Source organism: Felis catus, chromosome A2 (genome assembly GCF_018350175.1).
Source record: "Felis catus isolate Fca126 chromosome A2, F.catus_Fca126_mat1.0, whole genome shotgun sequence".
Classification (NCBI taxonomy): Eukaryota; Metazoa; Chordata; class Mammalia; order Carnivora; family Felidae; genus Felis; species Felis catus.
In genome coordinates, this window is record NC_058369.1 from 32,050,924 (window position 1) to 32,073,446 (window position 22,523).

Genomic DNA, 22,523 nt, shown 5'->3' on the forward strand with positions numbered 1-22,523 from the left:
AAATGAGTTACAGAGCCACTGAATGTTCAAAAGCAAAACAAAGCCGTGGTTAATCTGTGATGTGTATACAAATGCAGAAGAAACACTTAACTGCCTGGAGAAAAAGTAATTCCTTAGAAAATCAGGGCTTAGGCGACTCAGATCCTGATTACTGAGCGGCCCAAACTGGACTAAACCTTCCAGTGTCTTCTTCATTAATCCCTCGGGCTCTAATCTGTGTCAATAAGTAACAGTTTCAATAGAAATGCAAGGACTTCTAGACACATATTTGCTTTTTAAGGGCTTCTGCCTTGGTGTCCAGGAAAGGTTAACTACCATGAAAACTCTTTTGCCGACGGTGGAGAAGGGAGTTAGTTGGGAGACCTTACGAACATTGCTTTTAGAAAAATTAAGCTAGGTAAATAAGTGACTCATCCAGGGCGTTGGAATTAGTCAACAGCAGCTCTGAAAGTCACCTGGCAAGGCTTTTCTCCTGGGGTCCTAACTAGAGCACGGGGGCTGGGGGCACAGAAAGCAAACCCACCCAAGCTCCTGAATTTTATCAGCTTTTGGGAATATCACTGCCCATCAAACCCAGAATTCAGGACTCTTTCTATGTTCTATGTTCTATGTTCTAAAAACAGCCAGAAAGTTCAACTAGCCTCATTTTCACTTCCAAAAGGTTTTCTCGACTCTTGTTACAGCTCTGAGAAATAACTACAATTCATCAAGCCACGGGTCACAGGGCTGCACTAAACTGGGTAGCTTGCTCATCGCCCCGCAGGCTACATATGCCTTTAAATGTGCTGAGATTAACAGGAGGAAAACAGCTGTCGACATTTGAGAGTGAGGAAGAGCTACCGTAAACTTTTAAGGTACTATTTTGTTTAACCAGGTAGGTTGGCCACAGGGTAATGGTCTAAAGAGGGTCCTTTAACGCAGGGAGTAGAAACTGCCTTTCCTTAAACATGGTAATGAAGTTGCTTTACACTTCTTCATGAGATGCCCTAACCATGAGTAGGAAAAAAAAAACATTTCATATTTACATGCTCTACCTTTTAAGGCTGTCGATTTTGTTCACGGACAAAGTCGTTTCCAATGCAAGACTACCATTGTCAGACAGCATGTGGACAGACGAGTGACACAACAAGTGGGGACCTTGATGGCACAGTGTTTTGTGTATACTCTGCAGAGTTTTATGTGATAAGGCACAGTAATTACGAATCAATTTCTAACGATGCTTTAAATTAAAAAAGAAAAAAGCAGTCTTCAAATTACTAATGGGTTCTTTCTCAAAGCTCATTTAAAAATTTTTTTTTCAACGTTTATTTATTTTTGGGACAGAGAGAGACAGAGCATGAACGGGGGAGGGGCAGAGAGAGAGGGAGACACAGAATCGGAAACAGGCTCCAGGCTCTGAGCCATCAGCCCAGAGCCCGACGCGGGGCTCGAACTCACGGACCGCGAGATCGTGACCTGGCTGAAGTCGGACGCTTAACCGACTGCACCACCCAGGTGCCCCTCAAAGCTCATTTTAAAGTCAGGTGTGTGGAGTTGGGACATTCTTGCCCCCAAACAGTATATTTATAAGGGAAAAAGGCAGAAATAGGACTATGGAGATATTTGATAACTTCCAAGTTATTCACTCATTCAACTAATATTTGCAGGGGGACCGAGTTCTGTGCTGGGCCCTGGGATACAGCCCTGACATCTTCCTACTCATGTTCCCTCTCTGTTATGACACCCAGGTGGCTGCTACTCCCAGCTTGCTGTCCATATGCCAGGACAGCCGGCTACCTGGTGACCATCGGCATTCAACACTTAGGGCTGCCTCGTATGGCCAGAGGAGCAGGCGCGGGTTTCGTAACAGAGCAGGATGGCGAAAAGAAGCCACCAAAGGTGTCCCACAACTGTGACAGCAAGAGAGGAGTAAGGGCGAGGGTCTAGAATTCCCATGGTGCCGAGAGGGGAGCCCAAGCAGTGGATGAAGAGATGGGTTAGCCAGGCAAGGAGGAGAAGGGGACACTCTCAGGACAGGGCTCAGCGTGCATGGAGGCTGGAGGCGAATGTCGTGGGGAAGCCGGGCTGGGGACCGACCAGCGCAGTTTGGGGCTGAGACTCGGTTCGAATCGAGATGGGAATTTCCGAAGGCGGGCAGGGGCCAGGTCACGAAGGCGCTTGCTAGCCTCCTACACTGCTTGGGGGAGAACCCAAACCCTGGCCCTGGCCTACGAATCCTAATCGGGGCGCTCCCCCAGGTCCAGTCTTGTTTCAGCCTTCTGGTCCTTCACTTGCTCTGCTCCCGCCATGCTGCACTTTTGTCTGGGCTGGACCCTGTCCTCTTCCTTCCACCTGCAATCATCTTCCCCTGCCCTTCACCTCCGACCACCCTAAAGCAGGTAGGACTGGCCTGTCATTCTTTGTCTGTATCTCAGTGCCTTGCTTCTTTCCGTCACAGCACGGTTCACACTCGGCAACTTCACAGAACATGTTTGTTTGCTCGCTTTCCGTCTCTCCCACCGGTCAGTCAATCCCCCACAGCGATGTCGCTGTCCCTACTGCGTCCCCGATGCCCAGACCCCAGCGTTTGGTAGGTGCCGGGTAAAGATTTCTTGAGCAAAGTAACGAGGGAAGGAATCATACAGAGTTAATATCTGGCCCTCGTCCACACACCCTATTGCAAACTTCGTAAAATCTTTGCAACAGGTTGACCAGAGGCCTGCCGTTTTCTAACTCTTCTGGGCTTAGGGGGTAAACTTGGGAATCATTCTGCAGTTGATCTCAATAAAAGCCCGTGGAATCCTAATATGTATGAGAGCACACGGTCCAAGTCTCTGCACTGAGCCAAAGAGCCACGGGGTGGGAAGCTCTGCGAAGGCCAGACGTGTCAGAGCATAGCGTGTCCGTGGCAGCGTGGCAAGAAAATAAACTATCTGTTCTTACAGGAAAAACACAGTCTGCTTGACTGTTTTAAATGACATTTTAGAATGTCATGATTCTGAGGACTTAGGAAGGTATTGATATATAAATGTCTTCCCTCCCGCCTCTCTCCCTCCTCCTCCCTCCCTCCTCCTTTCCTTCCTTCCTCCCTCCTTCCTTTCTTTCCTTCCTGCCAACCTTTTTTGGTCCCGCTGTCCACGTTTATTCAACAAGTGTGTTCAGTGCTCTGGGTACTATGCTAAACGCTGAGGAAAACTCTGGCGAACAAACTCTCTGACCTCAAACGGGTGATACTGTAGACAAGGAAATCAGGCAATCACAATTCAGAGTGCTAACTGCTAGAGCAGAGTATTTTCGGGGTTCCAGGAGAGCTGAGAGGAGGGTAGTCTCACGCAGTTATTGGTGGGGAGGTGTGATCAGTGAGGGCTTCTGAGAAGTAGCCTGAAGAGTGGGCAGAGGTGACCGAGGTGAGGGAAGGAGCAGGGCAGCCTCCTTGTGACGCAGAGGCACTAGGGATGAAGAGAATACTCTGGGTAGAGGTGAACAAAAGAATACTGGCAAGTCCTGGAAAATTTGTTCCTTAATGCTAAGAGATGCATAACCCACACCCAATTCAAACTCGATTGAGACCTCTGCAGCTATAAGGAAATTCATATGTCAGATTATAATACTAGTAAGTAAAACCATTAGGATGCTATTAAGTAACGTCATCGTGATAATTTTTAAAACAATGAAAAAGTCATCCCCCCCACCCTGCCCTCCACAGCCTCATGGGCATTATAATTCTAAAGTGAGTAAAACTGAGCTTGGAAAGGTCCAATACCTGGCCCCAAGTTGGCAGGTGATATTAAAAACCTGGAGTCGTGTCTGGATACAGCATTTGTCTCTTCTCTAATTGTCTCGCCTTATATCTATTATTATTATTTTTTTTTAACATTTATTTATTTTTGAGACAAGGAGAGACAGCATGAACCGGGGAGGGTCAGAGAGAGAGGGAGACACAGAATCTGAAACAGGCTCCAGGCTCTGAGCTGTCAGCACAGAGCCCGACATGGGGCCTGAACTCACGGACCGCGAGATCATGACCAGAGCTGAAGTCGGATGCTTAACTGACTGAGCCACCCAGGCGTCCCATCGCCTTATATCTAAAAGTCCAGGCTCTACTCTTATGGTATCCTGAAGGCACACGGGTGCTTCTTCCCTGCTGTGTAGGCACCAGGCCTCCCAAAAAAGGAGGCCCAGTGAGATGCTCTATCACCATCAAGACTGACCCCACTGGCTTAGGGGTGGACTGCCAACCCAGTGGACCAAGCATTCCATGTTCTGAAGGAGATGGGGGGGCGGTGCTCACCCAATAAAGGGAATTGGACTTTATGCCAACTCTGGCTTCTGTGAGAGGCTAGACCAGCCATTAAGAAGGAAATAAAATAATTTGCCTCAGATGAATGCTGGCACGGGAGGGAGGAGAATATAAAGATTCAGAGCGCGTGTTCCAGAAGTCAGGCTTCCAAGCTTCAAATCCCAGCCTTATTACTTACTGAATGCATGAACCTGGATGAATTAATCTATCTGAGCCTCAAGTTTCCTCATCTTTAAGTGAGGATAAAAACTTAATTACTTCGTTAGAGAGTTATAGAAAGGTTAAGTGAGGTCTTCCATAAAAAACACTCAATATAGTGCTTGGTCCCTAGCTTAATAAACAAAAAGATGTATTATTTTTATCATCAGTATCGACCACTGAACTGTGTAAGTCTGGGGGATGCCCCTCGAATTGTAACCTATGGGAATGGTACCCCCAGAGTTGTGCAGTGTGCAACCTGTATGACTGAGAAAAGCGTACCCGATGATCCTGCTGTTGTGGTTATGCGGAACCTGTGCTCCTCAAGGTGGACACCTGGATTATTTGTCAAAACGAGGGGGCTGCCGTTCCCTACGTGCCTAGCATGACACACATCTTGCCCCCAAACAAGTGGGCTTTGACAATCCACAAGGGGAGAGGCAAGAGGGAAAAATGCACACTCAGCAGGCAAACAAGAGCTCCGAGGTGGGTGCCAAGGACAGCTCTGAGGTGGGTGCCAAGGGCCTCGGCTGTGAGGCTGGACCTTGGCATCCTCCCTGACATCAGGTCGAGGTGTCACTTGTGGATGGGAACCAAGTCAAAGCAGGTCTGAGGGAAGATGGTGGAAGAGGGAGTGGGTGGGAGGGGAAGGAGGCATGAGAGAGGGGTGAGGGCCGTGACTGAGGGGAGTCTGAAGGGTGCTGTGCTGTCCGATCTGCTGTTTAACAAGGATAACTTTGATCATGAAACTAGGGACAATGAATGATGACAGCAGAACTTTCCTAGGCACGCACAAGGACTGCGGGCACGCAATCAGGAAGGGAGATCTGGCCTATTAAGGTGGTTGCCCACTTGCTACGAACACTCACTCTAAGTGTTGTGGCCGTGAGGACATGCTAAGAGGGCCACCAGCGTGCTGTGCGTAGGAGGAACAAAGGCTTTGGACGGGTCTTCTCTCTCCTCCAGCAGCCCCAAGCCTCGCTCGGCCAATTCAGTGTCACGTGAGGGCACCCCCCCAGGCCTCTATCCTCTCTTACCCCCCAGGTCCACCTTTCTCAAACTTTCCGCTTTGGGTGCAGACGGGTGAGCAAGCGCGGTTGCAGGTGGGTAACTGTACGAATCTGCTTTTCCCGCCGCTTAAAGATTCTGTTCTCTTTGTGAGAATGGTTACCCTCTAACTTTTAAATATGGCCTCAGGTCAGGCTAGCTCCTTAGGTGTTCTGTTCTTACGTGGAGCCTGACAGCAATATTTAAAGCAGGGTGTTAAAAGATCCGTCTGCAGAGCGCAGGCAAAGCTGTACATTTCTAAGCAGATTTGGTATGATCAGAGGCAGGACTTCCTCAGTGCATATTTGGCGAGGTTTCTATTCTTTGGAATTCAGAAGGAATTGTAAATGGAGCTTGCATTTCCCTGATTGGCTGGAGCATTTCTGAAAGTTGGCTAAAGCGTGAGCCGTCAGCTTAGATTCATTTCGGCACACTCTCTTACTTTCTGTTCCTTGGAACAGTTACACAGGGTCGAGTCTGGCGCGAGATGAAGAGGGAGAAGGAGAAAGCAGGCAGGGGTAGGTCTGAAACAAGACCAAAAGAGAATCAAGAGGTAACACTGAGGGGGCGAGAGGTCAGGAAGCCCTTTCTTCCTTCCATATCTGATAGTGTCAACCCCCAAACCACTCTATTATCTCTCATTTTCTCACAACAACTCTGTGTGGTTGTTATCATCCCCATTCTACAGGTGGCAAACCCAAGAATCAGAGAAATGAAGCATCCTTGCTCGAGGTCACATGGCTGAACAGTAGTAGTGCTGGGATATGAACTGGACTGCAGAATTCTGTAGTCTCTGGGGATCCCAATAACCTGTGTGGCTCCAGTGCCATTAACTTGAAATTTAACTGCTTTAGCCATTCCTCCCCACCATCCTCTGGTGAAAGAAAAAAAAAATACGGAAGGAAAACAAGCAAAACAACCTGAGTAGACAGAGAGAATGAGAGTCCTAAAGAAAAGACACGATGGCAGACAAGGGAAGCAGTCTACCAGGAGGGTGAGGGAGAGGGAAAGACCGGGAGGAAGGCTAATCTCCACATGGGTTAAACATGCAGCTGTTAAGAAAACAGTCCCATTCAAGACCGCATCAAAAAGAAAAAAAAAAAAAAAAACACCACCACTCAGGGAGAAATTAAACCATGGAGGTGTAAGACCTGTACACTGAAAGCTATAAGACACTGATAAAAGAAATCAAAAATGACACAAATAAATGAAAAGATCTTCTGTGCTCACCAGCTCTAAGTATTAGTACTCGGAAAATGTCCACACTATGCAAAGCAATCTAGAGATTTTAAGGCAATCCTTATCAAAATTCCAAAAGGTGGAAGAAACAATCCTAAACTGTGTATGGACCCACAAAAGACCCTGAGAAACTAAAGCCATCTTGAGAAAGGAGAACACAGCTCAAGCATCACCCTCTTTGATTTCAAACTATATTACAAAATTACAACAATTAAAGCAACATGGTGCTGGCATTAAAAGAAACACACAGATCAATGAAACAGAACAGAGGGCCCAGAAGTAAAGTCACACATATACGGTCAATTAATTTACGACAAAGGAGCCAAGAGTATGCAATGGAGAAAAGACCGTCTCTTCAACAAATGGTGTTGGGGAAACTGGACAGACACGTGCAAAACAATGAAACTGAACTCCTATCTTACAGCAGACCCAAAAGTTAGGGCAAAACGGATTAAAGAGTTGACCCTGAAAGACCTAAACACACAAAATTCCTGGAAGAAAACATAGGGGGTAAGATCCCTGACACTGGTCATGGCCATACTTGTTTTGAACATGACACCAAAAGCAAAGACGTCAAAAGCAAAAATAAACAGGTGGGACTGCATCAAACTAAAAATGGGCAAAGGACCCGAACAGACATTTCTCAAAAGAAAACGTGCAGATGGCCAACAGATAGATGAAAAGGTGGTCAACATCGCTAATCATTGGGGAAATGCAAATCAAAACCACAAGGCGGTATCGCCTCACAATGGCTATTAGCAAAAAGACAAAACATAGCAGGTGTTGGTGAGGATCTGGAGGAGAGGGAACCCCTGGGCGTTGTTGGTGGGAAAGTAGATCAGTGCAGACTCTATGGAAAACAGTATGGAGGTTCCTCAAAAAAGTAAAAGGAGAACTACCCTATGATCCTGCAATTCCACCTCTGGGTATTCATCTGAAGGAAATAAAACCGCTAACTTGAAAACCTATCTGCTCCCCCCAGCAGCATTATTTACAACAGCCAAGGCATGGAAGCAACTGAGGTGTCCATCGATGGGTGAATGAATAAAAAAAAATGTGTATACATACAAAGGAATATAATAGCCATAAAAAGGAAGGAAATCCTGCCATCTGACAATACGGGATGGACCTTGAGAGCATTATGCTGAGTGCTACAAGTCAGAAAGGGAAAGAGACATATCGTACGACCTCAGTTGTATATGGAATCTTACAAAAACCAAACTTCTAGATACAGAGAACAGATGGATGGCGCCAGAGGTGATGGGAAAGGTGTAGGTGAGCGGGGCTAAACTTCCGGCTACAAAATGAGTAAGTCCTGGGGATATAATACACAGCATGGTGACTAAAGTTAACAATACTGTATCATATACTTGAAAGCTAAGAGAACAGATCTTGAAAGTTCTCAACACCAGAAAAAATTTTGGAACCGTGTGAGCTGACGGATGTTAAGTATAACATAGTTACCGTTAATAACAACTTATAATACATACATACGTCAAATCATCATGTCTTCACCTAAAACAAATACAATGTTATATGCCAATGATAGCTCAATACAACTGGAAAAAAATGTACATCAGCATTGCCATGAGTGCTTGTGTAAAATTATTTTCAAATGCAGCTGTAGCATCAGGTAATGGTTTCAGTTTAGAATCAGGTCTTGCTCCTTCTGGGCACGTGACGCTTGGACAAATGACGTTGGCTCTCTGAGCCTCAGTTTTCTTGACTGCAAAATGGGATGATAATAGTGATGCCCACTGTGCCCAGTGCTTAAAAAGATTAAGCGAGGGGAAGAATACAAAGCACGTAGCACACACCAGGCGCTGTTTCTCCCTGTTCTAAAAATCATTCCTGGTGGGAAATTCCTATCTTATCATTCGTATCTCTGAACCCTTTACAGCATGTGCTTTTTATTTCCTTCCAAAGTCAGTGGACACAGTTTTGCTTTCTTACATTCTTTCTCCCCTTTCTACAATGTATTCTGTTCTGGAAACAGGAGATTATCTCCTGCCCAAGTGTTACCTTCCTTAGCCAGGCTCTTCTCCAGGGACGCATAGTGTTTTCTTTAACTAAACATTAACTTGGTGAGGGAGAAAACAAGTCTATTTCTGCATCAACTGAGCTGTTTTTCAGATTCCATCATTCTTTTTTTTAATGTTGGAAATGCTTCACTAATTAACTGGGGCTTCAAGCGACCGCCTGTCTTCTCCTTGACAGCCCAAGTCACGGAAAGGAGACAAACACAGAGTAGGTCCTACCTGGAGTCTGCCTTGTGGCTGTCTGAGCTGACACAGAATGACCAAGTTTGGATACACATATTTAAAATATCTCTTCCATCTCCCCCTCCTTTTGTGAAAGATAGCTGTATGCATTTGGCCCAAGGCCTGTTACAGTTTTTCTGGAGGCAGCCAGACTTGGAACATTCAAGAACACAGACGTAGGAACTGCATAAAAAGGAGGAGCTCTCCCACCCTCGTCGGAGTGAACCGCTTGCCGTCTGACAGCAAACCTTTTGGGAAACAGCCAGCCTTGTCACCGTGCTTGAAGGCTTTTCAGGGTAACGGATGTGATGGTTGCAAGGGGGTTGAGCGAAATGCCTGGCAGGTGCCCACTTCATGGCTCTACTTACTTCTTGCCATTCCTCTGCCCTCCAGGCATAGAGAGGACACGGTGCGGCTTGGCAGGCGCGTTCCGACTCCGGTCTGGTGTAGGGGTTGCACTCAGTCTCTCTGGCTGTTTTGTGTGTTCCCGTCTGACAGCTCACACTTCTCCGCCGTGTGCCTTGGCCGCAGGACACAGAGCACTAAGAAGAAAGACTGTGTAAGTGGGAGCTTTGGGTCATTTGGTGGGGAGGGTGTGTGTGTGTGTGTGTGTGTGTGTGTGTGTGGCAGGAGTGGCGAGGGTCACAGTCATGGGGAATGCGCTCCTAATCCAATGACTTTCCCTGCGATTACAAAGCTTTCTAATTTCCAATGAAGGGGACCCAAGATAATGTACTTAAATCTGCAAACGCACTGCCTGTCGATGCCGGTGAGCGAGCAAAGTATCTCTACCTTTCTTGGGGAATCTCTAAAGATACCAAAAGTCTTGGAGATGGGAGAGGTTGGGAGAGATCGTTATGAAACGATACGAGCGAGAAATAAATAGTGCTGCCGTGTGAAATGAAAATCCTCAATGATTACTATCCCGGAGGATTGCAGTTTCTTGAAAATTGGAGATAAGTGCTGTACAAGAAGAATTTCTTGGCAGATTAAAAGCATAACCCAACGAGAGTAAATTACTGAAGCTTTTAGGGCCTTATAAGCAGAATTATTTTCTCCAGTCTCTTTCTTTCCTTGCTCTTATTCCTGGAGATAGAGGAAAGAAGAATTTTTTTTAAACTACTGAATTCACTAAAGTGTTAGTGTCTATTTACAACCTCAAATGAATACACGAAGAATAAAAACTGACAAGGAAAAAACCATTTCTTCAGGCGGGCGTCATGTTTCCAGCCCCTGAAAAATACTGTGAATCAGGCTGAAGCATTTTGTTGACCAAGTTGCAAAACGCCATATTAAATCTGCAATTAACTTTCCTTTAAATTAACTTTTTAATGGTTTCCTCATTGCTGGGTTTCATAATCTCACTTATGGGCAGGCCAAGAATTATTGTCTTTATTAAGGTTTTGACAGTTAAAAACCAAAGGCAACATTTGTTTGGAAAGAACAGCATATTACTGCGTTTATTTAAAATCGTTCCTGAGTTTTTGCGATAGCTCAGCCTCCGCTAATTTGTCTGGCATTGAGAAAACAAGTTTAGCATACATTAAAGCCGTATTTCTAAGAGGAAGTCTTAAAGAATAGAATCATGATCCTTTCAATTAGAAAGGTATTCGTGCCCAATCATTTCATATTTTAAGAAAATAGTTGGTGCTCTTCAGAGGGCAGCTCGGGAAATCATATCATTTCAGATGAGTCTATGCCAGGGAGGGGCTCAAATGTTCACATCAAAGCTAGCTAAAGAGAAGGAAATATTTTGAGGCAACACAGCTGCTATTGTTTGGGTTTAATTGTATTAATTGGATTGAATGAGTCTGTGACCCAGAAGGAACCAGACTTTTAAAGTCATTGTGTCCTGGGTGGAATAGGAGGGCCCCTGAAGACAAGTAATGCTCTTGTCTACAGAGAATGACCCTTTAAGGCTCACGGGAGCTACACGTATGTTTCCCATTGATTACCCTGGAAATGAAGGAACTGTAACTTGGGAGTGTCATCCCACGAATGACAGAAATGTTCCAACGGCGTCATCATTGACAACAAACAATGACGACTACAAACCCTGCCGCCATTTGAATTTGGGGTCTTAAATATAAAAGAGTACATTTCCAGAACAGTGTATCGAAATGGAAATACAGAGAAAGACTGAGAACCATTAGGTAAACAAATTTGAACATGGCATAGGGCTGATATATATTCAAAGTCTCCTAACGTTTTAATAACCTAAAGCAAAAGGAAAAAAAAAAAAACCATGAAAGACTTTCAGAGTGTCTCCTATTCAAGCTCTAAATAAATGAAACCTCTTTTTGATGCTATTGTTATTGAGTAAATTACTTATGGTTCAACGAAGGTAAGGTATTAAGGGCCATAAGTATCCAAAACTAAAAAAAATCACTTCCTCCAGTGTTGAATACTTTTTCAAAAGGCAAAGACACAGGAAAGTTCAATTATATAACATGCCGTCGTGGCTTCTGATGTTTATAATGTCAAAGCCAGGTGTGAAATAAAAAATAAAAGTTTTGACACAACTTAAAGGCATGTGAGGGATGAGCTCTGCCTTTCCGAATCCTGCATCTACGGTCATCTTTATTCTGAATGTAATAGGCTGCATCCGAGTGAACTCTCTGGGTTGCACTTTTCTGCCCGCACTGTGTCTCAAGGGAGGCAATGAGTTGCATACACAGCCAGTCAGGCTTGCTCGGAGAGTTCTGAGCGATGTGTATGGAAACCTCGTGAATAAAGCAGCAACCGAAAGACCTCTGCGTGACCCTGGAGGTGGTGAGGGTTGTGCTGTGTGCACATGTGTGTGCTTAATGCTTCTGGTTCCATTTGGAACAGGCTTTCGTTAGTTTGTAAAAGAAAAAGGTCGGGCAGTCTCTGCTAATGTGCTCCCTCTGCCATCATTCCAGCACAGGATGCGCAGGTCTGAAAGGAGGTGTTTTTCGTTCCGAACTACTGAGCCGGGAGCTATGTTTCATCTGTCTGCTCTCGGTACTGTGCACTGCTAGCTGGTGTGCAGGCCTCACCAACTTGACCGGGGGCCTTGACACTTATTTCCACGGATCAAAAGAATCTCTGTGCACCCTCTGGTGTGTGGGGAATCCTATATACTTGAAAACTGGAAAGTGTTTACATACTTTCTTCCAGAATTACTTCTGAAATTATGGTGGTGGTGTTATTTAGAGGATGGACTAGCTTGAAAAAGAACTCTCGGAACCAACTTTAATACATAAGAACAGTCCCAATGATAATAGCCACCTTTTACCAAGCACTTACTATGTTCCTGGCTCTGTACTAGGGTTTTTCAACCTAATAATTCTTTCTTGCTGGGAGCTGTTTCATCCACTGTAGGAAGTGTGACAGCATCTGTGGACTCTAACCATTAGATGCCAGGTGTATTCCCCGCCCTCCACCAAGTTGTGACAACCAATGCTGTCTCTAGAAATTGCCTAATGTCCCAAAGGACAAAATCACCCCCTAGTTGAGGGCTTAGCTCCATGCCGAGCATGGCACATGACATATCTTTGTACTTCCTAATAAACCTTTTAGGGAGATCGTGCACAAATACGGCAACGAACAGAGATAATCACTCCAACTCCAGCAAAAACAAAACCCAAAAGCAGCCAAAGTGAATTCTGCCCTAGGCAATGTACCATGGTCACTGTGGATTAGAATTTGGCTTCCAGTTTTAAAATATGGTGCTAATATGATGCAGTCTTCCGTACTACGTCAGCAAGAGTGTGGGTGAGAAGCCTGTGTTCAAACAAATCAACATCAGTGCTCACAGTTCAAATACAAACAAAACAATGGAGAGCCCGAAGCACGAAAGCGACCCTTTCTCATCACCGACTCTGTGCACGTGGTTTCCTTGATTTCTCAAAGGACACGAGCTACACGTTCGCCATGTTTCTGCATTAAATACTTGCAAAATGCTTCAGAATCAAACACCAAAACCAAGCTGCTCTCACTGGAATCACAAGGAAAGTCCTCACCCAAAATGGCTGGTGGATTCACAAGGCAACTTGCCATTTTCCATTTTGGCATGAACGGTGGAGAGCTTTTAAAAATTAGTTATTTTCCCTTAACCTAAGGCACCGCTGATTGCAAGACAAAGCATAATGTTTTGTATCGCTACAAAAAAGGTCTATTTTAATTAAACCATGGTTTAATTAAACCATGGCATTCTGTTCTCTCTGAGAACAGAGAGGTTAAGGTGTGAGAGACACATGCATCTCAGGACTGATGAATGACTCCACTGTGTGGATTCATGACTGATGAGTGACGATAAAGTGTTACTTTTACTCTAATCTGCTCATTTAATCTTTTTATTTCTGACCTTCATTTTTTTTGAAAGGCTTTCTAGAAGAATAGGATAGATTAAACGATTTTTACTCAGGAATGCTTCTGTTTCATGGGATTACCGAGCCTTCACATTTCTCAAACTGAATCAAGAATTCGAGGCTGATTTTTGTCTTAAAATTTCATGTGCATCCCTTACCTCTTGATCAAAAGCATCTACACAAATTGAACATGAGCTTCTAAAAATGCTTTACAGTTTTAGTGAGGATGTTTTCCTTTTTTTTTTAAATATATAATTTATTGTCCAGTTGGTCTCCGTTCAACACCCAGTGCCCATCCCAACAGGTGCCCTCCTCAATGCCCATCACCCACCCTCCCCTTCCCCCCACCCCCCATCAGCCCTCAGTTTGTTCTTATTGGATGTCTTCCAGTAAAAGCTCTCCTTTTACTGGAAAAATTTCCTTGACAAATTCAAGATTTTCAAAAGATGGAGAAATGAAACATTCCCCTTTAAATCTCAAAGCACCAATTTTGAGGGCGAGACTATGAAGATTCACACAGCATCCCCGTTGCCAACCCCAACATTCTACGCGTCTTGTCATCATCAGACATTTCAACATGATGAGAAGTCACTCATTCTTCTTCCTACCTTCAACAAGAGATGACTAGGATATAGCTACCGGCAGGAAACAGAAGAACCAGATATAAAATCTTCCAACCATTGTTGCAAATGGGCAATCATTACTCTTGCTTCGGTATCCCTGCCTTAGGGACATTTCTGTTTACCACTGGATCATTAGTAAGCCAATCGTCTTTAACCACGCAGACCGTCTTTCTCCATCAACCACTGCGTCTGATTATTTTCAGCTACACTTCGAAACTGCACAAGTCAGATTTTACTCACGCAGCACCTTGTCCTGCCCGCTTTTATAATTCATTTCTACAGATCAAATCAGGGCATTTCAAAGCTGGCCACAGACCATTACATAACTGTGTTTACTTGCATTTTTCTACAAAGGTGACTAGACTTTTCTAAGCAATCATTTTGAACAGGTGCAGTCTTTTCTGGGGAGGCAGTCTGATAATCCTATTACATTATGTTCAAAAAACCCCACAGGGTTCAAACCTAATCATCCCAGCTTTGTAAGCAATTTTGGACTTCCCCAAAAGACCACAGAATGCTGGGCTAAAACTCACTCTGTGTTTACCAGTAGAGAGTGAAAGATTCTTTTAATTGTCTCTATGTCAAATACATAGCCCTATAAAATGAGCATCATCTCCATGCTCTAAACTTAATATTCAGGGCATGATGCAAATAGATAAGTAGAGGCCAAGCAACATAAAGAAAAGCAACAGAGCATGAAAGTCTACAAGAGGGCAAGCTAATTAGTGCAATATCTTAAATAATGTTAGCTGCAGGCTTTTACATGAATTGAATAGCTCCCCAAATAAAAGGGCTGGAAGTTACAGAGGACAGCAGTCACTCAGACAAACCATTAAGGAAGACCAATATGAAACGCTGCCTTGAAATCTGATCCTGTAGGGAAGCCAGAGGGGAAACTAGCTCTGGTTGGGCACCGATGCTTGGATTGTTGAATTAAAACACAAACGCAAACACAAACACACGCGATCATTCCGATAAAGGCCTCGAGAAGGATGAGGCTACTCTTCTAGGGAATGATGCAGGTCATGTTTTACATTTCTGTGAAGTGGCTATGGTGGGGGGAGGGTGTGCATGTGGGGCAATGATGACAGCTCAGAGCCTTTAGGAAAAATTCACATTGCTAGAGGAACTTTCCGTTAGTCACATCGAAATGGAGGGTTCCCAACTCCTCCCCATGTTAACACAACTGTCCAAAGCTTCTTTGAGGCTTTAGGGAATCAAGATCAAGGCTCTGAAAGAACCAAATCTAGAGGGTGCCAACCTGGAACCTACTTTTCTATTGATTCCTAGGGGCAGCTGTGTGATTCTCCACTGCACGGGAGAACCACAAAGTCAGTAAAACCTCACTGAGGCACATCAGTGGAGGGGAAGAGCAACATTATATACAGAATATATGAAACTGCACCTTATTACTTTTTTTAAGTTTATTTATTTATTTTGAGAGAGAGAGAGAAACAGAGACAGACAGAGACAGCAACAGAGAGAAAGAATCCCAAGCAGGTTCCACACTGTCAGCGAGGAGCCCAACGTGGGGCTCGAACTCATGAACCGTGAGATCATGACCTGAGCTGAAGTCGGACCTTTAACCGACTGAGCCACCCAGGCTCCCCTGCACCTTATTACTATTGGGTAAGCACCTTCAACCGAGCTGAGAAAATGTTCAAGTACAGAGTAAAGAGATCAGCTTCAAAGATTACGTGTCAGAGACTTTAGCTCACACAACAATTATTTATAGATAAGTAGAAGCTTCTGGAGTTCTTTGTTGAATCCAACAGGGAAACTCTCTCACCCAGCTGCTGGCTAGATTATCAAATGTTTAGAATTAGCGGAGTCTGACCGCAATCAGTTTCTTGGGTGCTTACCCCTTCCCCATCTGATGCACGCATCACATTCATCCACACAAAATACTACTCTTGAGAGCCTCTTAGATTTAAGACCTCTGAACTAAGTACTTGGCATTCATTATTGCATTAAATCCTCATAAGAGCTAAATGTAGTAGGCTCAGGAAGGTGAAAACAGATCACCCAAGGTCACATAGCTAGCAAATGAGAGAGAACTTCTGTCTCCCACTTCTGCTGTATGTAAGAACATTCGTGATAATACTTCACTCTGACAGCCCCTTCTTTAAGAACCTCAAAGGTAAATTCAGACCCAGTCCCTGCGAGGTGACCAGAGTCAACCTTACTGCCATCTGAGTTAGTGTTTTTTTAAGTGGTGAGTGATGATAAAAATGCCATCAGCGAAGTATTAAAGGGCTACTCCGTGCTAGATGTACTGACATCAATATCTACTACTACTTAGAATTAATTCTCACAACCATCCTACTGTAGGTGTTACCCAAGGCCCCGAGGGTGGAATCCACCCGGCCAGGTAACAACTATCCTGACGGAAGGAGTCGTCCCTCCCCGTCCCCAAGCTCCCCTCTGAAAAACCAAACCTGTGCAGACAAACGCAACCAACACGCCGGTGTCAGCCACGTGGCCCAAGGTAAGGAAGCAGTCGTAGAGGAGAAGCATTGCTCACCTGACTCCAGGCGCCAGCTTTCCATTTGGGGCATCTTCCTCCTCTGCACTTTCTGTGCCCACTTGGCTTAGCAAGGTGTTTACAGTAATCACTCTCTAAATGGTTTCCATCTTTTGCCATGCAGTAAACATTTCGTTGTTTATGCCCTCGACCACAAGAGACAGAACACTGAAATATAAAGCAATGGCAAGGTTGTTGTTGTGTTTTTTTTTTTTAAATCACATGGAGTTTGATAAAAACCCGTGTCGTGAGATGTTAAGATCATACCTGACAAGAGTCACCATCTCCCCCCTTTTCCAACACCGTTTAAGGTAATATCTCAACGCTCTACACGGCAAGAAGATAGCATTCGGGGAAAAAAAAATGTCCATAGTATTTCAGCAGCAATCCTGCCTAGTATTTTGGGTTCTTCAGGAGTGTGGGTAAATCCTGACAATCTTGGCCAAAAAATAAAGCCAATGAACCTGAAATTACCATGACATCCTGAGTTTCTAAAAAATCTTCCTATGAATTAGAAAGGATGCCTTTCGCACAACTCACTCGATGCAGGATCGGGATACTTCTTCAACCAAATGCCTTGCGATTCACTGATTTGGATAAATGTGCATTTCCAAAATACAACTGTGTCCAATTTCCTAATGAAACGATTTAAGGAAACTCTCCTACCATTTTTCCGAGGATAAACTCTCATTTTCCCAGTCCGTCGGGAAGGAGGTGAAAAAGCCACATTAGAAACCGAAAGGTAAGCTGGCAGGTAAGTCTGTGCCAATTCTGGGAGGGGGGCATTACCTTTCAACTTTGATCTGCAAGTTCACTGAACTGTTTTAAATGTGACCTTGTCTGACCACATCTAAGGAACTTGACTTTGATTTCAGATTAGGTTTCTCAGAAAGGTCTAGGAATCAAAGCGCCCATGGAGTCAGGACAAAAATTTGATATGACAGCTTCTTGTGGAACAGGCAAGAGGCTGGCCCCAATGAGTGCACTGAGATATTCAACGTCCATTGCCTCATTAGCGATTACAGAAGTCATTACCACTTGGATCATAAGCTTGCTGGCTCAGATTTTCAAGACACATTACTTCCCAATATAACGTTCTTGACTTTTAGAGGGAAATGAGTTTAAGAATGAAGAACAAAACGGGAAACTGCAATGGGAATAGATTTCGTGTCATCGCCCCCTATTCAATAGTTCTTACTGCCCTCACTAACTTTGTGATTTTGTTAACTTAAATTACCAAAGTGCCCTTTCATGCCTAATAGATAAATAGCATCACGTAAAACACGTAGCCTAGTATTAATTCAACCGCTGTTACCAAGCATGTCCAAAGTTATATCATTCATAAATGTGCCAGACCTCTTTCTCTGGTAAACACAAATCATTGTAAAGATTTCAATAGTAGCGAATAGATTGTTTTGAAATATGTATATTAATAGGTTTGGCCCTGACTTTTTACTTTAGGAAAGGGAAACATTGCTGGTTTCGTTTGGGCTTCATCTTATGACAGTATTATGATTTGGAGAGGTCATTCTGGAAATCTTAACAGAGCATACAGTGAGGAAGAAAGGAGCCCAATTTGAATATTCAGATCAAAACAAAAATACCCATCTTTCAACCTATGGTGCTTTGACATAAATAAAGACTTGGGACATAATTCTGGAAGGTTTTTAAAATGAAGCTCCTAGAAATATTCCTACAAACCACCGGTCTAATGACTTGCATACGGAATAATCTCTATTGTTAGTGACTAATTTTGGTCCTTAGAAACTTTCCTTGGACGAATAAATAACAAAGGGGCACAAGTGGGATTTGGGATGAGTTCCTCTGTGTTTATTCAACAAACATGTGAGCAACTACTAAGTTTCAAAAATTATGCGAAGGGCTGGAAATATAGTGATGAATGAAGTTGACTACTCCCCGCCCGCACGGAGCTTACAGGCCAGTGTTAATCAAAACACTGCAATGGTGACAAAAAACAAATGCATGCTTATTAACAGAAATGAGTGCTCTGAAGGACACAGGCTGCCATGGGTACAAGAGGGCTCCTGAGGCTTCCCCCAGGGCCAGACCGTGCAGAGCTCATAGGTCGTCATAATGCATTTGGATTTGGAAAAATCACAGAAGAGTTTTAAATCAGGGCAAAACACGGTCTCATTTTTGCTTCAGAAATTCTACCCTGGCTACTGAGAGGACAGTGGATGAGCATACAGCATGAAGGGAAATAGTAAAACTGCTCAGGAAGAGTTAGTGCACCGGTCCAGGCAAGAGGTGATGGTGACACTAAATAGGGTGCAGAGGTATTGGGGTGGGGGAAGTCGGTGGACTTATGACCTATTTTTTTTTAAGGTAGAAATGACAGTTTGTGGTGGATCAGCCATGGGATGCAGGGCAGAAGGCAGACTCAGGAGGGACTCCTAGGTTTGCAGTATGGGCAACCGGACAGTGATGACGTTTACAGGCATGGGAAAACAGCCCCGGGCGTCAAGGATGTATTTATCTGTAGGAAAAAGACTGAACTTGAAAGATACAGATTCCTGGGTGGGAAAATGTGTTTAATGAAGAAAGAGGCATAATGGTGATGAACATGGATGAACTTAAAACAAATCCACCTATAGGGATAATCATTTCAACATACAAGTCATCCAAGCAAGCTGTCCTTTACTATGAAGTGTGTGTGTGTGGGGGGAAGAAAGTTGATGAAAATGCTAATTCAGTAATCTGCATGGCATCGGAGGGACAGTCTAAAAGTAGACAGCAACCTACAGAGGCAGAATGAGAAAAGGCACAGTATTCTAGCGTTCATTTATGTGCCACCCACTCCTCTAAGACCGTGCGTGCAACATCTCATTTAATCATCCTAACAACCATTGAGATAGGTACTGTTATTGGAGATAACTAGTGTTTCCAACCTGGTGTAAGTAACCACAAAGCTTTCTAGATACCTCTCCCCACATGATTCCAACACAGATAGACAGATGTCTGTTGAGGGCAAAGCCAACACAAGGGAAACAGTTAAATTATCACTAACATCACTGATACTAATTCATCTGAGGGGCACTACTGGTGTGACCCATGCCTACTGCCCTTCAAATGAAAGGGAACAAAGGAGTTCCCAAATACGATGCCTTAAACATCCTGTTAACATCTAGATTAGCTACATCCCACCCATTCCTACGTGCGTTTTTCTTATCTGGGGATTTGAATGGAACCGATTTGGAAAAAAAGAATGCAATAGTTCAGCATGACTCACATATTATTTGCCTAAAATGAAGATCTAAGAGTGATAAGGACATTCTCGAGGTAACTAATCAGAAAGAAAAAAAACCAACAACACTTTTCATCTCATGCTTTCTAACTTACCAGTGAAGAAAAGAAGCTGCTTATGGAAATTTTCATATCTAACAGGTTCATGAGCGGGTCTATTATGATTTCTCTAAAGAAGCTGTCATTTTGATAATCAAATAAACAAACGTTTCAGCTCTTCTACTCTGAGGGAAATTTCCATCTGATCATTTCCAGTCCTTTTCTAGACGCTGACTTTTGAGTCGATGTGCATCACTGAGATTTAAGAGTAAAGTTCAGCGCATCACCTACTATGTGCTATCTGTGGGCTACATGTCTCAGGGTTCTTGCTCTGGGGAATGTTTAAGTCCTTAAATGGGCAGTGGATATAGCCTCCTAAATTGCCAGTTGGAGTCCCACGTTTGCTCCTCTGGAGAAACAACCGAACATGTTACGAGCATGCTTTCTCCCCAGCTTTGCACAACACTCCCAAACAATGGTATAGTCTCTCCTTGTGACTTAGAAACGTCAAGGTCAGGTGTGCCTGGGTGGCTCAGTCAATTGAGTGACTTCGGCTCAGGTCATGATCTCGCATTTCGTGAGTTCGAGCCCCTTGTGGGGCTCTGTGCTGACAGCTTGGAGCCTGGAACCTACTTCAGATTTTGTGTCTCCCTCTCTCTCTGTCCCTCCCCTGCTCACACTCTGTCTCTCTTTCTCTCAAAAAGAAATCAAAACATCTAAAAAAAAAAAAAAAAAAAAAAGAAACATCAAGGTCAGTATCCCAAATGCCTGGGCTTTGAGGCTTTTGTTTCTGTGAGGCCATTCAAAGGGGATGTTTAACGTGAAGCTTTGTTCAGCTCTTGCCTTAACACGTTCTACTCGCCTAACGTCTTAAGAGTTTGACATCCTTGCATTTCAACTCATCTGGCTGGAGACAATGTACTCAAGGCATGGGCAGTCTGCTCATCATCTCTCCTCTGGGCTTGTCCTCTCTCAGTGGTAGCCCTGGTTATGGTGCCGGTTAGGGTCCGGCGTGCTACCGCTGGCATTCGCGATGCCCTGCTTCTGCCCTTTCACTTTTGTAGACGTGTGTGGTCTCTCAGACATCGAGGAGCCAGCAAACAACCCCAGTGTGTCTGCCAGGATGAGAAGGGCTGAGGACCTAGAGAGAGGGAGATTCCTGCGTTGCCAAGGCAGCCGTGAACCTGAACATGTGTGCAAAGACAGAGGAGAGCGCGGAATTGGTAAGGCCACCGTAAGGAACCAAGAAGGAATAAGAAGTGGAGGCGGGAGGTCAGGGGTGCTCAGAGAATCTGGCCAGATGGAGGCTTCTCCGTGGGGCTGGGAGATGCCGGGGCTTAGAGGAAGCACCAGCGGGGCCGAGGTATAGACCTGGACCGCCTGGTTATAGCAGGTGCTCACTACCCAGGGGTTAATGGATGGTCTAGGAGAACAGCTGGCAGAATTCTGGCACTGCTCTGTATATCTAGGTGCTTTCCACCTCCAAGGGATCTAGAAAACACGAGAAACATGTTTATTACTTTCTTCATAACACCTTTAGGACCCTGGGAAGAAAGACACTCACACTGCAAATACACAGTCACAGAAACGGAAACATTCTGTTTACGCGTAATGTGTGATGGAGGATGCTGATCAACTAGCCCATATTTCCAACCACGGGACTGGCTGCCAGCAGGTAAGGAAGAGCTCAGAGGCCGAGAGGAAGGACAGAGGCCGCATTCTCCTAGTGAAGTCACGATTCTCCTGATGGAAGGAGTTTTGCCAATCAGGGAGCGAACCATCCCTCTGAGACCGACGAACAGAGCTCAGTCTGGGGGCAGGACCCTGAACTAATCATGATGTGCCTTTCCCTTGTGCGTCCCTAAAATGTGAAAGTAACATCCAAATCCCTCCATTTAAAAAAATGTTCCTTTGTGTCTTTCACGGACAGCAGGCTCCTTCTGATTCTAGTCTCCTTTGGACTTGGTTGAACAAAACACCAAGTCAAGCCTCACCTGCAGAATGTACCGTCAGAAAGGACGTGAGGCTCACACCCGAGGTTCGCATCTGCCTTTGCCAGTCACGGGGAGGAACGAAGGGCATATACAGGAGCATGGCACCAGTGGGGAAGGCAAAACCAGCCTGCGCACGCCGTTTCCGGGGAAGCCAGGACGTGAGCACAAGGATCTGGACTTAGGGATCAGAGTTTCAAACACAGCTCAGTGTGGGGCCTGGAACACCACGTGGGCTTGCCACCGAGGAAAAAGCAAGCAGCCGTCACTCACATGTGCTTATAGACTGCCTTCCACGCCGTAGGCAGCCAGCGAATAATTGCGGGAACGAACGGACACGTGAAATCTGTAGGCATCACAGAAGTGTGCTCTAAACGAAACGTCATGTTTGCCTAAATGTCACAAAGAAAGAACCACTCGGAATCTGACCCACAGTGTGAGGGCTGAACCGATTTGGCACAAGTTATTGAGATGCAAAAAGGCCACCCCAGGACCCCTCTTTCAGTCAGAGCAGAGCTATTGGAAATCACACCAGCTACCTTTTATTGAACTCTTAACTGTGAATGGAAAACTGGGCTGAAGGACACTGGCTTCTGTCATTAATCCCAACAGCGACCGTGTGACTCAGATACTATGAGGATTCCTTTTTTTTTAAATTTTTTTTTAACTTTTATTTATTTTTGAGACAGAGAGAGACAGAGCATGAACGGGGGGAGGGTCAGAG

General features: G+C 44.6%; 1 protein-coding gene and 1 long non-coding RNA gene across 13 annotated transcripts in view; one reads left to right on the forward strand and one right to left on the reverse strand.

The window, feature by feature from the left end:
• ADAMTS9 (ADAM metallopeptidase with thrombospondin type 1 motif 9) overlaps positions 1-22,523 on the reverse strand; it is a 170,024-nt gene that overhangs the window by 37,124 nt on the left and 110,377 nt on the right. For 7 of the 8 annotated variants that reach the window (XM_045051823.1, XM_006928919.5, XM_045051826.1 and 4 more), the window contains 2 exons: positions 16,506-16,673; positions 9,393-9,566 (listed from right to left, as the gene is read on the reverse strand). In XM_045051823.1, the coding sequence (XP_044907758.1) occupies positions 9,393-9,566; positions 16,506-16,673 (342 nt within the window). The remainder of the gene's footprint in view (positions 1-9,392; positions 9,567-16,505; positions 16,674-22,523) is intronic. The other variant, XM_011280154.3, reaches the window with a different exon arrangement.
• Positions 8,884-22,523, forward strand: part of LOC109496556 — a 28,537-nt gene continuing 14,897 nt past the window's right edge. Inside the window, exons 1-5 of one of the 5 annotated variants that reach the window (XR_006593858.1) lie at positions 8,897-9,320; positions 9,418-9,583; positions 16,313-17,259; positions 20,873-21,031; positions 21,349-21,483. This is a non-coding gene — a long non-coding RNA (uncharacterized LOC109496556). Of the gene's footprint in view, positions 9,321-9,417; positions 9,584-16,312; positions 21,032-21,348; positions 21,484-22,523 lie in introns of all 5 variants that reach the window. The other 4 variants (XR_006593859.1, XR_006593856.1, XR_006593855.1 and 1 more) reach the window with 4 other exon arrangements.